Source organism: Giraffa tippelskirchi, chromosome 5 (genome assembly GCF_054371585.1).
Source record: "Giraffa tippelskirchi isolate mGirTip1 chromosome 5, T2T-mGirTip1v1.2.pri, whole genome shotgun sequence".
Classification (NCBI taxonomy): Eukaryota; Metazoa; Chordata; class Mammalia; order Artiodactyla; family Giraffidae; genus Giraffa; species Giraffa tippelskirchi.
Window position 1 is genome coordinate 158,768,873 of NC_137279.1, and position 16,022 is coordinate 158,784,894.

Sequence of the window (16,022 nt, forward strand, 5' to 3'; positions counted from 1 at the left end):
AAGATCATGGCATCTGGTCCTATCACTTCATGGTAAATAGATGGGGAAACAGTGGCAACAGTGGCTGACTTTATTTTTCTGGGCTCCAAAATCACTGCAGATGGTGACTGCAGCCATGAAATTAAAAGACGCTTACTCCTTGGAAGAAAAGCTATGACCAACCTAGACAGCATATTAAAAAGCAGAGACATTGTCAACAAAGGTCCGTCTAGTCAAGGCTATGGTTTTACCAGTAGTCATGTATGGATGTGAGAGTTGGACTATAAAGAAAGCTGAGTGCCAAAGAATTGATGCTTTTGAAGTGTGGTGTTGGAGAAGACTCTTGAGAGTCCCTTGGACTGCAAGGAGATCCAACCAGTCCATCCTAAAGGAGATCAGTCCTGGGTGTTCATTGGAAGGACTGGTGGTGAAGCTGAAACTCCAATACTTTGGCCAACTGATGTGAAGAGCTGACTCATTGGAAAAGACCCTGATGCTGGGAAAGATTGAGGGCAGGAGAAGGGGATGACAGAGGATGAGATGGTTGGATGGCATCACCGACTCAATGGACATGGGTTTGGATAGACTCTAGGAGTTGGTGATGCACAGCGAGGCCTAGCATGCTGTGGTTCATGAGGTCGCAAAGAGTCGGACACAATTGAGTGACTGAATTGAACTGAGTCCATTCTCTACCTGGTAGACTGTGTATCAGGTCACCTCACTCCCCTGTTAAAAAACACCCAGTGGCTTCTGCTGCACACAGACTAAAACCTGAGCTTCTGACTCTGACTCACCAAGCTCCTCTCTCCCTCCCACTTCACATTCCCTCCCTTTCATCCTAGCCCACCACTCCCCAGGCTCCCAATATACCCTCTAGCTCATTCTCACCTGAGAGTTATTTTTGTTCCCTCTTCAGAGAAAGCTCTTCCTCCTAATTTTTGCATGTCTGGCTCCTTATCATTTTGATTTTGTTTAAATTTCACCTTGTCTACGCAGCTTTCCCTATAACCAATAAAAGTGGTCACAAGCCACATTCCCTATTGTAATTTTAATTATCTGCAAGACACTGAACACTACTGATAATTCTCTAAGTTTATTTATGTATTTGCTAGTTAATCTTCTCATTGGAATGTAAGCTGAACCATGGCAGGGAGCCTTATCTGTTTGATTCATAACTAGACATTTAATACCCCTAAGAGTACCTGACATGTTATATGCACTCATTGAATACTTGTTGAGCGGAAAAAATGAGCATTATATGATCAAATATTTACTAAAAGGGACACTATTCATACAGTTCATTTTGTTATGGAAGCAAAGGAAAAAGTATGGAAAGATACTAAACAGTAAATATTAACTTCCTCGAGGAAGTGAGGAAAGGAAAATAAAATTTTCTAATACTGCATTGTTTGATTAGTTATAATAAATATACATTGTGGGAATTAAAATTAATATTAATAAGTAAAAAATGGGAGGAGTATGTCATGTTCTCTCAGCAGGGAATCTCTTAGCTGATTAATCTATATATCTATCTATCCATCCATCCATCTCTAAAAGCAGATCACTATGTTAGCAATCTTGAAGTATTAGTAATTTCTTCATTAATAGATGAAAGTATTTAAAGACACCCCAAATCATAGTATTAAAGAGTTTTGAAACCATAAGGAAAAGTACAATGCAATCATTAAAAAAGAGAATTTTCTAATAAATTCTGAAATCCTGAATTAGGACAAATTGCATATCTAGAATGAAACTTCAGGAATTTTGAGGAAGGCAGTACTCATATGATTAAGTTCAAATATTTTTTTTTAACATTGATTTATATTACTTTACAATTATACCTCAAATACTTCATATTTTAATTAGGGAAACTCTCCAGCTAATAAACTCTGTGTTTGGAATACCAGATACTGAAAATCCACGTAATTCATTTGCTAAGAGCTAATCAGGAGTTCTTACCTCAATAGAAGTTGGGGAACTTGATGGTAATGGAAAGGGAGTAACGGCCATCTGATTGACTGCATCTTCATTTCTGCGAATGTTAAAATAGGCAGAATCAATACACAGCAAATGCTAAGTTCTTGACTCAAATTAGAATCATTTCCCCAGTTCTCAGTGGAAAATGCACACATAGGATTACAGAATTTTTAAAAATGTAAATATCACTGGTTTCAAGCACACAAAGCCATTAGGCACAGAGATGTATTACTCAAGGGAAACTAGGATACAATTATTAGTGACAAAGAATGATGATGCTAGAAATTGGCCAACTTCTGCTTGGTAAGTCAGGTGCTGCAGAGAAGACTTTTGGAAAGGTACCAACTCTTTCAACACCGAGGAGTATAAAATTTTCATCTGGGCGGGTGTAACCTCTGGGCCCTATTAATGTCTACAGCATTTTGTTTTTTGAACTGGAAAGGTTCCCAGCCTCCTCACTTGGCTCCTAGCTTTGTTCTGCCATATGAAGGATGATGGGATGTATATAACAATCCTTGCATGGGCAGACTGTGTGAGGAGTAATGGATGGGGAGAACAGAGATCCAGAGAGACAATGCTTTGTGGGTTAAGTTCATTCTACTCTTCATTACCCTAATTGGAGCAGAGGAGGTGGGAGCTGAAATTTAATTGCTGGGGGTCAGGAACAGAACAACTCCTAGAATACCAGTTCTGATGGTTTGGGCTTACTTCCACTACAATACTAGAAATGGTATGTAGGCAGCAGTTCTGTAGGAGATCTATCCTTTACTGTTCATTCACTTCACAGGACCAAAATAGCTATGTTAAGATTTATGTGAACTTTAGGTTTCACAATATAAAACAAAGAGACTTCTTACTGATGTGCAAAGATCTAAGACTGTTCACAGATCTCCATGTCCGGTGTACATATGACAGCCACTGCCTGACTTAGGAGGGCACTCAAATGCACTTTTCACATTTTATTTTTTATGTCTCACTAATTGGAAAAAGATCCATTGGTCAATGTCATTCCTACTTGGAGGCTTTAATCACATCACTGCCTTTAACTGAAATGCCTTTATATTAAATTTATACCCTACTCATCCTTCTCAATAATCTCAACTATGTGTATTTCCCTTAATTAAAAGACTATATATTGATGTCTTCCAAATTCACATTTAGCTTGGATATTTTTCTGTACCTAGGATCTGCAAACCCAACACCTACTTTATATTTCATTAGAGGTCTTAGAAACATTTTAAATAAAACAGAGTTCTTTATCCCATTCAGTTCCCAAAGGGTTCCATAGTCAACTTCCTCTCCACCTTAGTAAATATCAACAATATTCACCCAGTTGTTTAACCAGGAACCTAAAGTCATTCTTGAACAGTCTCACCCCTCAACTGTTTATCCAATCCATCAAGATGTCTTATTGATTCAACCTTTAAAATGTATCTTGAATGTTTGCATTTCTTTCCATCCTATCCTAGTACAAGTTATCATCATTTCTTTTCTAAATTAACGTAAAAACCTCCTATTTGGTCTCCCTACTTATACTCTTCATCCTCTGTCCATTCTTCACCCGGCAGTTATTACAGGTCTAAAATATAAATCTGATTATATTTCTACCCCCTGCTTAAGATCTTCCTACAATTCCTTAATGCATTAGGATCAAGTCCAAAATTGTTAGGGAAATTATCAAGCCTTGAGGGATCTGGCCCCAGCCCCTACCTTTGAACTTGTCTTGTTCTCACTTCTCCTTCCTCACTCTGCTCAAACCTAGCTACACAGGCCTTTTTTCCATTTCTCAGCAGATCCAAGCTCCATCCACCTCATGGCCTTTTCTCTTCTCTTTTGTTCTGAATGCTTGGTGCCCAAATCCTTTGTCTGATTTTTTTTTTTTTCTCTTTCATAGGTCACAATAAATGTAATTTCTGGAAACAAGCATTCCATGACTTCCACTATATGCTTGTAGCACCTATCTATAACCCTAGATCTGTTTACTTTCACAGTTTACTTAACTGATTTGTATGCACATTTGTTTCAAATCCGTCTTCCCCTTAGATGGTAAGCACTCCAAGGACAGGACTCATATCCTTCCTACTATTATATCATCTAAGGCAAACACAGTGCCTGGCAAACTGTCTGTACAGTAAGTCCCCTACATGTAAATAAATGAGTTCTGTTATGAGAACACATTCGTTAAGTCCAATTTGTTTGTAAGTTCAACAAAGCCTAGGTACCCAACTAACATAATTGGCTATATAATACTGTATTGTAATAGGTTTATAATAATTTTCACAAAAATACTATACAAAAAAAACACAAAAATAAAGAAAATATGTTTAATCTTACAGTATAGTACCTTGAAAAGTACAGTAATACAGTATAATAGCGGCCATACAGGGGCTGGCATCAAGTGAACAAGCAAGAAGAGCTACTAACTAGAGGAGGGAGAGGAGATGGGAGATGGTAAAGCTGAAGGATCATCAGCAATAGGAGACAGAGGGCAAGCTGCAGTTTCACTCACAACTGACCATGATGGAAAGCATATTTACATCTTTGAAAGTTCACAACTTGAAGATTCTTATGTAGGGGACTTACTAAACACAGTTATATTAAGGGACTTCCCTAGTGGTCAAGTGGATAACACTCTGCACTCCCAATGAAGGAGGCCCAGTTTGATCCTGGGAACTAAAATGCCAAATATTGCAAATAAGCTGGCATGATGCAGCTAATGAGCCTGCATGCTATAACCAGAGAAAGCCCATGCACTGTAACTAGAGAAGCTTGTGCACTACAATAAAGACCCAGTGCAGCCAAAATAAAAAATAAAAAAATAAATAATGTAATGACCACTCACCTCAATAAGGAGACAGAAGTAGTTTCAGTTCTAGAACTACCACTGAACTTAGGATTTGGGGGAAATCTCTTCTAAGAAAATCAGTTTTCTGATCTCTTAAGTAAATAGGTTGAACTGTAAAACTTCTAAGCTGATAAAAATTCTTTTGGAATAAGGCAGGACATAAATAAAGAGATGAGGTCTAGGTCCCATTTCTTGCTTTCAGTCAGTTAGTCAGTTCAGTCGCTCAGTTGTGTCTGACTCTTTGCGACCCCATGGACTAGAGCACTCCAGGCCTCCCTGTTCATCACCAACTCCCAGAGTTTACTCAAACTCATGTCCATTGAGTCGGGCTTTAACCTTTTAAAATTCTTGAAATTATCTAGCACGCCAGCCAAACCAAAGCAAAAGGGAGAAAACTAAAATCACAAAGTGACACAGAGCATGAAGAATATGTCTGTTTCTTCTGACAGCATTATAGATGCCTTAAGCATGCACCATTGTGTTAAGAGATGGCTGTTGTTTTTCAGGGAGTACAATCCATTCCTCAGCAGTTTTATCATACACAGAAGAAGCAATCAGTTACCCCTGGATGAGTGACAGCATTTTCCCAGAGGTGATTTCCTTTCCCACTCAGTTTCCCCCATGGAATAACACAATAGAGCTCAGCTCTAGCTTAGAACTGAAAGCCAACAGGACATGTCTGCTCCAGATTCAGAGCCCATGGGGAGGAGTGTATTTTGCAGTAATTAAGCAGATGGCCTTTCATATCTCTTTCAAAGGTTACAGGCATTAAAAATATAGCTGCACGGAAGTTTTTATTGAGAAATAGTGATTTAACTGGACCAAGATATCACTTCATAATTTAATAATTTCCCTCCAAATAGTATGACTTTAATGGCTTTAAATATATATATAATAAAGTCCATATTAACTTTTTTAAACCTCACAGAATAGAAAACTTCAGTGGAGAGAAGAAAGCTGCTATAAGAAGTTCATAATCCTTCATAATCCACTCATGAGTAAATGTTCACAGACATTGTCATCAAGGCAGCGATTTTTTTTAGTTGGAGTATAATTGCTTTGTGGGTGTTGGTCGCTTAGTCGTGTCTGACTCTTTGCGATCCTATGGACTGTGGCCCACCAGGCCCCTCTGTCCATGGGATTCTCCAGGCAAGAATACTGGAGAAGGTTGCTATACCCTCCTCCAGGGGATCTTCCCCACTCAGAGATGGAACCCATGTCTCCTGCATTGCAGGCAGATTCTTTACCATCTGAGCTATAGGGAAGTCCCTAATAATAGTAATTGCTTTACAGTGTTGTATTAGTTTTTGCTGTACAACAATGTGAATCAGCTATATATGTGTATGTATGTATATATACATACATATATCCCCTCCCTCTTGAGCCTCCCTCCCATTGTCCCCATCTCACCCCTCTATGTCATCACAGAGCACTGAGCTGAGCTCCCTGTTCTACACAGCAGCTTCTCACTAGCTAGCGATTTTACACATGGTAGTGTATTCATGTCACTCTCATTCTATCAATTCATCCCACCCTCTTCTTCTCCCTCTGGTGTCCACAAATCTGTTCTCGACATCTGCGGCTCTCTTCCTGCCCTGCAAATAGGTTCATCAGTACCATTTTTCTGGATTCCATATATATGTATTAATATATGATATTTATTTTTCTGTTTTCTCTTTCTGACTTACTTCACTCTGTATGACAGACAAGACAACAATTTTAAAGAGAAAGAAGTGGGAAGAGGGTAACTAAAGGAGAGAAAGCAGTTATACTTCACAAGAGCAATTAGCATGAAAGACTTCTGGGGATCCTCCGACCTCTCATAGTCCACGATTCACAAGGAATGAAATCTGCTTGCTTCATAATTAACTTTTCATTTCCAGTATAATAAACACAAATTTCTTACATCTTGGTGCCCCATACAGCACACAATCAGAAACTGTAGTTGAAATTATTTGCTGGTATTTGCATTTATTTATTTTGCATGATTTGTATCTTTTTAAAAGTCTATTTTATTGAAGCATAGTTGATTTACAATGTTGTATGAATTTCCACTACAAAGCAAAGTGATACAGTTATACAAATATGGTTATTCATACAGGTTCCTCAAAAAACTAAAAACAGAGTTGCCATATAATCCTGCAATCCCACTCCTGGGCATATATCTGGAGGGGATAATATATATATGTATATATATAAAATAAATATATGTCCTTTTTCATATTCTTTTCTATTATGATATTATTCTATGATATCATTTCTATTATCATAGAATATTGAATATACTTTCTTGTGCTATACATTAGGACTTGCTTGTTTATCTGTTCTCTATATAATACCTTGCATCTGCGAATCCCAAACTTCCAATCCATCTCTCTCCAAAGCCCTCTCCCCTTGGCCACCACAAGTCTGTTCTCTGTGTCTGTGAGTCTGTTTCTGCTTTGTAGATAAGTTCATTTGAGTTATATTTTAGATTCCACATATAAGGACCTCAGTGTGGTATTTGTCTTTGTCTTTCTGATTTCATTTAGAATGTAATTTCTAGGTCCATCCATGTTGTTGCAAATGACATTATTTCATCCTTTTTGATGATTGAGTAATATTCCATTGTATAAATGTTATCCATTTATCTATGAATGGATATTTAAGTTGTTTCCATGTCTTGGCTATTGTAAGAAGTGCTACAGTGAACACTGGGGTGCATTCACCTTTTTGAATTATAGTTTTCTCTGGATACACACCTAGGAGTTGGATTGCAGGGTCATATAGCAACTCTATATTTAGTTTTTTGAGGAACTTCCATTCTGTTTTCCATAGCAGCTACAACAATTTACATTCCCTGTTGAGGATGTAACAGCTGTTGGCAGACAGATAGTGGACTTCTATCATGGATAAAATTGAGATTTCCAAGGTATGGAAGCCTATATAGGTATGTACTTATCACTGGACTTGCCATGCTCTATTAAAATTATTTGTGCTATTCTCTCTCCTTTTTAAACACAGAGATAGGATCTTATTTCTTTATGTCCTCTGCTTGTAGCAGAATACCTAGGAGAGAGTAAGTATACTATAAACGTCTGTTGAATAAAAGAGGTCTTAACAAGCAGGAAAAGATATGAAGCAGAACTATCAAAGGTGTCCCCTATGCTTTCCAAGCTTCTTCACCAATTAGTGATGATGTGCTGGCTGCAGTCAGCCAGCAATCAATACTTACCAAATTAATGAACATTTCTTGGGGTGTCTGCCCAACTCACAGTGATTCCATGGATGGTCTATACTATGTAACACTAACAGCTGGCCTCACCTTCAGTGGATTTAAGGAGAAGACATCTGTCTCATTTTAAGCAGATCAGATTCTCTCTCCCAGGGACTGAAAATTTATTACAGACTCAAAGAGACTCAAGATTGTGGTATCTAGCATGAGACAAATGTTCAGGGCTGGGGCAATGGGATGACCCGGAGGGATGGGATGGGCAGGGAGATGGAAGGGGGGTTCAGGATGGGGAACACATGTAAACCTATGGCTGATTCATGTCAATGTATGGCAAAAACCACTACAATATTGTAAAGTAATTAGCCCCCAACTAAAATAAATAAATTAAAAAAAAAAAAAAAGAGTGTGGTATCTAGACAATACCAATGGAGATAGTCAAGACTAAACAATGAGGTTAGAACTTCCTTCTGTTGATGTCTCTGGAGTTGCCCTGATTTCCTGTCTTCAGAGTCTCAGCTGCATGACTTATTCTTAAGAGTCCACAAGATATCCTTGTATTCTTACAATACATTCTCCTTTTAATTTAAGCTGGCTAGAGTTTAATTGATTGCAGCTCAACAATATAATGCTGAATTTATTTTGAATATATTCATTGGTTTATTTAACAAATATTTATGCTATGAATACAAAGATGAATAAAACATGATTTCCACCTTTGATGATGTTAGCAATTAGTGAGGAAAATAGCTAAGTAAACAGACGGTAAATAGACGATTACAACAGTGGAATTTCTATCTAGGGACTATCAATGTAGATTTTCTCCAAAAGGATACTAGGAACATACCCAATTCAGTTTTTTGTTTGCAGGATATATTTATATTTATGACAAAGACATATTCTGGATCCTGATTTCAATTCAATGCTGTTATAAAATATATTCATATTGGTAAAAATCATGCAACATGTATTGGGCAGAATTCTAAGAGGTCTCCCAAGATTCCTGCCTTCTGGCTTACAGGTTATAAATAAGATGAATTTCACTTCCATGATTAGGTTGTAATACATAGCACCGATGACCTTAAGATAAAGGCAGATTACCATGTTGGGTAAGACCTAATCACATGTCCCCTTTAAATCTGGAAATTTTACTTCTTAGAGCCTCAATGTCTTGATTTCTAAAGTTAGTAGTTTGACCTACAAGAATTCTAAGGAATTTCAGGAGGTCGGAGATAGAAAGTCAGAGATTACAAGTATCATCTCTGGCTTGAGGATAACAGGGGCTTCACGGTAAATAATGTGAATGGCCTTTAAAAACTAAGAGAAATCTCCAACTAAGAACCAACAAGGAACCTCCATACTGTACCAAAACCTGATCTAAAAGGATATGTGTACGTGAATGCTAAGTTGCTTCAGTCATGTCCAACTATTTGTGACCCAGTGGACTGTAGCCCACCAGGCTCCTCTGTCCAAGGGATTCTCCAGGCAAGAATACTGGAGCAGGGAAAGGATATAGGCACCCCAATGTTCACTATAGCACTGTTTACAATAGCTAAGACATGGAAGCAATCTAAATGTCAACTGACAGAGGGATGGATAAAGAAAATGTAGTACATGTATACAATGGAGTATTATTCAGCCATTAAAAAGAATGAAATAATGCCATTTGCAGCAACACGGATGGACCCAGAGGTTGTCATATTGAGTGAAGTACGTCAGACAGAGGAGGAGAAATATTGTATGACATCACTTATATGTGGAATCTAAAAAGAAATGATACAAATGAACTTACAAAACAGAAAGAGACTCACAGACTTAGAGAATGAACTTACAGTTGCAGGGGGAAGGGATAGCTGGGAGTTTGGGATGGACATGTATACATTGCTATATCCATTTTAGGATAACCAACAAGCAAATACAAGGGGGAAATGTGGAAGCAGTGACAGATTTTCTTTTCTTGGGCTCCAAAATCATTGCAGACAGTGACTGCAACCATGAAATTAAAAGACATTTGCTCCTTGGAAGAAAAGCTATGACAAACTTAGACAGCATATTAAAAAGCAGAGACATCCCTTTTCTAACAAAGATCTGTATAGTCAAAGTTATGGTTTTTTCTGTCAGGTACAGATGTGAACACTGGACAATAAAGAAGGCTGAGTGCCAAAAAATTGATGCTTTCAAATTGTGGTGCAGAAGAAGACTCTTGAGAGTCTCTTGGACTGCGAGGAGATCAAACCAGTCAATACTAAAGGTAATCCACCCTGAATATTCATTGGAGGGACTGATGCTGAAACTTAAGTTCCAATATTTTGTCTACCTAATCCAATGAGCCGACTCATTGGAAAAGACCTCCTTGATGCTGGGAAAGATTGAAGGCAAAAGGAGAAGAGGGTGGGCAGAGAATGAGATGGTTAGATATCTTCAGTGACTCAAAGGACATGAGTTTGAGCAGACTCCAGGAGATAGTGAAGGACCGGGGAGCCTGGCGAGTTGCAGTCCATAGGGTCACAAAGAACCATGGCAACTGAAGAACAAAAACAAGGAAAAGCACAGGGGACTCTATTCAATGTTATATGGCAGCCTGGATGAAAGGGGTGTTTGGGTGTGAATGGACACACGTATAGTAGTAGTAGATGCTGAGTTGCTCCTGACTCTTTGTGACCCCACAGACTGTAGCCCACCAGGCTCTTTTGTCCATGGGTTTTCCCAGACAAGAATACTGGAGTGGGTTGCCATTTCCTTCTCCAGGATACATGTATACATATGACTAAAACTATCGCAACATTATTAATTGATTATGCTGCTGCTGCGAAGTCGCTTCAGTCGTGTCCGACTCTGTGCGACCCCATAGACGGCAGCCCACCAGGCTCCGCCATCCCTGGGATTCTCCAGGCAAGAATACTGGAGTGGGTTGCCATTTCCTTCTCCAGTGCATGAAAGGGTAAAGTGAAAGTGAAGTCGCTCAGTCGTGTCCGACTCTTAGCGACCCCATGGACTGTAGCCTACTAGGCTCCTCCATCCATGGGATTTTCCAGGCAAGAGTACTGGAGTGGGGTGCCATTGTCTTCTCCGATCAATTGATTATACTCCAAGACAAAATAAAAAGTTTAAAAGAAAAAAAAAAAAGAACCAACAAGGAAATAAACTGAACAAGAATGAGCCTGGAAGTGAATTTTTCCCCAAGGCTCCAGAAGAGAAGTCAATCTAGCCAACATCTTGATTTCTGCTTTGTGATACGTTAAATAGAGAGCCCAACACTTCTGTGTCAGACTTCTGACCTACTGAACTACCAGATAATAAATGTGTGTTGGTCTAAGCCATTAATGGTCTAAGCCATTAAATTTGTGGTAGTTTGTTACACAACAAGAAAAGTAATACGTAGCAAAATGTATTGATTTGGAAAACGTGATCACCAGAAGCATAACTTTTGAGTTCTTACCATGTACCACTGTTCTAATCTTTTTTATATGTTAACTCATTTAACCTTCATAACAGCTTTATGTGGTAGTTACAATTATTTTCTTCACTTTACACAGAGATTAAGCTACCTGGCCAAAGTCACAAAGCTAATAAATAGCAAGCTGAGGCTAAAATCCAGCTATCTGGTTTCAAAACCTACTCTTTTAACTATTGTATTATGGTGCTTCCCATTTCAATAGCTTGACCCAAGGCCACAAATATCTTCTTCTCTCATATATCCAAGCTATTATCCCCAGATCCACCTTGGGGAAAAGTTCTACTGGGTCACAACTTACTCATAAATTTATTTCACAATTTTCCTCAAGATGAAGATGCAGTTCAGAGTTCTAAATTTGTTCACTCTGACTTGATCAACTTTTCATACTTAAGTTTAGAGTGTCACATCTACATTACCCATCCCTCCTAAAATGACAATAAAATGCTTTGAAATATTCATTGTGCTTGATAGTGCAGGTTGGGTGGTGAACAGTACAATGGAGTGTAATTCTCCCAGTACTCTCCTGTGATAGTAATTAGGGATATTCATAAATCCTCTGGCTCATGTTTTTCTTCACCTTTAAGTTGAACCAGTACTTGATTAACTATGTTTGCTTTTCTGCCGTGGTGATTATGGAAACACAAGCTGAGATGGAACTTCTGTTGCCTGGGTACCTGAGGACCATAGTGAGCAGAGAGGCCCCCTTGCTGAGTCCCAGTGGACATGTAACATGAGAAAGAAATAAATCTTTGTTGTTTTAAGCCACTGAGATTTGGGCTGTTAGTTACTGAAGCATAACTGAGTCTATCCTGACCCAAATATGTTCTAAACAAGTTTATTCTATAACATTTTTCCCCCAAAATCATGCTTATACTTTAATCAGAATAGTTAAAAACAGGAAACAACCCAAATACCCATCTTCAGGAGAATGGATCATCAAATTGTGGTATATTCACAGACTGGGGTAGTATTCCTCAATAATTTAAGGAACTATTGCTATACATGACAACAAGGATAAATCTTTTAAAAATTATATAAAATGAAAGAAACCAGACACAAAATAATAGATGCTGTTTGATTTTTTTACATGAAGCTCAAGAAAAGTTAAAACTAATCTTTGGTGACAGAAATCAGAAGTTCTGGTTCTGTGGGGAGGAACTAACTGGAAAGGAGCACCAGGAAACTTGCCAGGGTGAATGAATTTCTTATATTTTTGTTTTGGGTGATGGCTACACAGGCATATATTTTATATTATCAAAACTCAACTAACCGAACACTTAAAATCTATTGCATTGAGTAGAAATTACATCCCAGTTAAAAAATGAATTCAGGATTATCTATAGTGTAAGACAACTAGGTGCTATTCTGGAAAGAAATCCAGACCTAAGGATACCTAGGTAAATGTACAGTTCTACCTTCAGTTCCATCAGTAAGACATAAACAATATACTAAGCAACTTTTTAAAAATCTTACCTCTTAATCTATAAAATTAGGATAATATATTCTAATAGAATTAAGAGATAATATGTCATAACACTAAAGCATAGTAACAATGTTGTTGTTCTTGTTTAGTTACTAACTCATGTCCAGCTCTTTGTGACCCCAGGCTCCTCCATCCACAGGATTTCCCAGGAAAAGAATATTGGAGTGGGTTATCATTTCCTTCTCCAGGGGATCTTCCTGACCCAGTGTTTGAACCTTATCTCATAGTGACAATAGTTTACATTCAATGTTTTATGATATAAATTTAAGTCTCAGATTCTTACATCCAGGAGCAAAGTTCTCAGTTACTCTTAATTCACTCAACCATTAACCCTTATACCTAAAGAAATTATCAAGTCTGAAGGATTCATTCTAAAGATTTCATTCTTTTTTTCCTCTTTTCTTCTGATCCTATGTCACCATTCTAATTCAAGTACTTTTCACTTTAACAGCAGTGTCCCTGCTGGTTTCCTTGTTCTGCTTTCTCTGTGTCTCAGTCAATCCAAATCACTCCCTTCTCAACTGTGAAAACCCCTCTGTGCAACGAAGCCTGCAAATATACTGTGAATAACCCAATCGCATAGAGTCCCTCTTTTGGTGCTTGTTTTGCTTGATGTATAGTTATATATGTGCATGTCTTATATAGTATTTGAGATACAGTAGGTACTCAATAAATAGTTAAATTTGTTCATGCAGTTTGGACTTTTTTTTTTCCCCTATGTAAATCTTCTCAGGTAGCACTAACTAGCTCTTGCTGTACCCACTTCTACAACAGTAATCTCTCTCTCCTCTGAGTTTCTAAACTGTTTACATGGGTTTTCTCAGCAACCTTTTTCTGTTCTTCTAAGAATACCTCACTGCATTCTTATAAGCATACACATGTCACATACAGAGATTTGTTGATAAAACCCTTTATGTTTATATTTTATCCCTCAAGGTTGTGATCACAATTAAATTGTAGTAAGAGATTTCAATAACATGCTATTTGAAGCATCAATCCAGCAATCATTGACTAATGCCTTAGGATTAAATATGAGATTCTCTCTCTAACATAAACTCTAAAAGAATGCTACAAATTGTGGTTAAAAGAAAGATTAATGAGATATGAAGAGAACGTATCTATTCTTCAGGAAAGGACACTGAGCCTATGACAAAAATTTCTGAATGATGAAAAAAAGACATCTGATGTAATGAGCTGTATGTGCCTGCATGTGTTTGTAGAATTCCACAACTTTCAATTTATTAGGGTCTGAGATATCTCCAAGGAGAAAATTTTCCTTCTTTTAAAAGTGAAATTGTGTTCCATCCTAAAATGTATATGGAATAGCCAAAACAATCTTGAAAAAGAAGAACAAAGTTGGAGGTCCCACCCTTCCTAATTTCACAATATACTACAATGCTATAGTAATCAAAACAGTGTAGTACTGGCTTAAGAACAAATGAATAAACCAATGGAATATAATAGGAAGCCCTGAAATAAATCCTCCGTGTAGGGTCAAATGATTCCAACAAGGGCACCAAGATTATTCAATGGGAGAATGGATGATCTTTTCAACAAATTGTACAAGGAAATCTGGATATCCACATGCAAAAGAATGAAGTTGGATTATTCCCCTATAGCATATAAAAAAATTAACTCAAAATGGATCAAAGACCTAAACATAAGAGCTAAAATTATAAAACTGTTACAAGAAAACATGGGGAAATTCATGTAATTGGATTTGGCAATGATGCAATATCTTGGATCTGACACCAAAAGCCCAAGCAATAGCAAATAGATAAATTGGACTACATTAACATGAAAAACTCAGTGGATCAACAGAGTGAAAAAGACAATCTATGGAATGAGAAAAAAACTTTTGCAAATCATATATCCAGAATACATAAAAAAATTCCTAAACTTACCAACAAAACAACCTGACTAAAAGATAGGCAATGACTTGAAAAGATATCTCTCCAAAGAAGAAGTCATACCATACAGTCATACCCAGCTACTATCAAAAAAAGAAAGAAAGAAAATAGTAAGATTGGTGAGAAAAACTGGAGAGTTGTAGAGAAACAGGAACCCTTGCCTACTGTCAGTAGGAATGTAGTATGGTGCAGTTGCTATGGGAAAAATAGTAGTTCCTCAAAAACTTAAAAATAGAATTGTCATATAATTCAGCAATTCCACTTCTGGATATATATATGGAAAAGAATTGACAATAGAGTCTCAAACAGACATCTGTACACTCATGTTCATAGTACTATTACTCACAATAGTTAAAAAGTAGAAGCAACACAAGTGTTTCTCAACAGATGAATGGATAAACATACAATGGAACGTCATTCAGTTTTAAAAAAGGAAGACAGTTCTGACATATGCTGCAACATGGATGAGCCTTGAAAACATTTTGATAAGTGAAATAAGCCAGTAGCAAAAGGATAAATACTGTATGAGTCCACTTTTATAAGGTATCCAGTGTAGTCAAATTCAGAAAGCAGAAAGATAGCTGCCAGGAGGTGGGGGGAAGGAGAGAATGGGGTGTTATTTGTCAATGGGTATGGAGTTTCAGTTTTGCAAAGTGTAAACTGTTTTGTAGATAGATGGTGGTAATGGTTGTACAATAATATGAATATACTTAATGCTACTTAACTGTACACTTACAAATGGTTAATAAGATGGATTTTATGTTATGCATATTTTATCACAATTAAAAAAATTAAGACAAAAAAGTACAAGTGTGATGAGAATATATTTGAATTACATTATCACTTAAAATCATTTTGTCTTCAGAACTGATCTAGTCTTGCCTCTTGGAAATTCATTTTCACTAAACCCGTAGAATCTTATTTCATGTCAACAAAGTAGCATTATATCAAAAGTAGAAGCCATGTGCCTGAATTCAACCTGGATTCCTAAGTAAGTTGATTTAATTTTGTGCAACCTGTTCTATACAGAAGGATTACTATACAATCCGGAGCCTAGCACATTGTTTAGGTGCATATATACACAAAGCTGCATAAATGAGGAACATATGAATACAACTAAACAGGCCTAGCTATTTTTTTTTCTGACTGTACTAAAAATA

General features: G+C 37.3%; 1 protein-coding gene across 5 annotated transcripts in view; it reads right to left on the minus strand.

Moving 5' to 3' along the window:
* PATJ (PATJ crumbs cell polarity complex component) overlaps nt 1–16,022 on the minus strand; it is a 359,039-nt gene that overhangs the window by 116,358 nt on the left and 226,659 nt on the right. For all 5 annotated transcript variants that reach the window (XM_081486637.1, XM_081486635.1, XM_081486634.1 and 2 more), the window contains exon 30: nt 1,939–2,011. In XM_081486637.1, the coding sequence (XP_081342763.1) occupies nt 1,939–2,011 (73 nt within the window). The remainder of the gene's footprint in view (nt 1–1,938; nt 2,012–16,022) is intronic.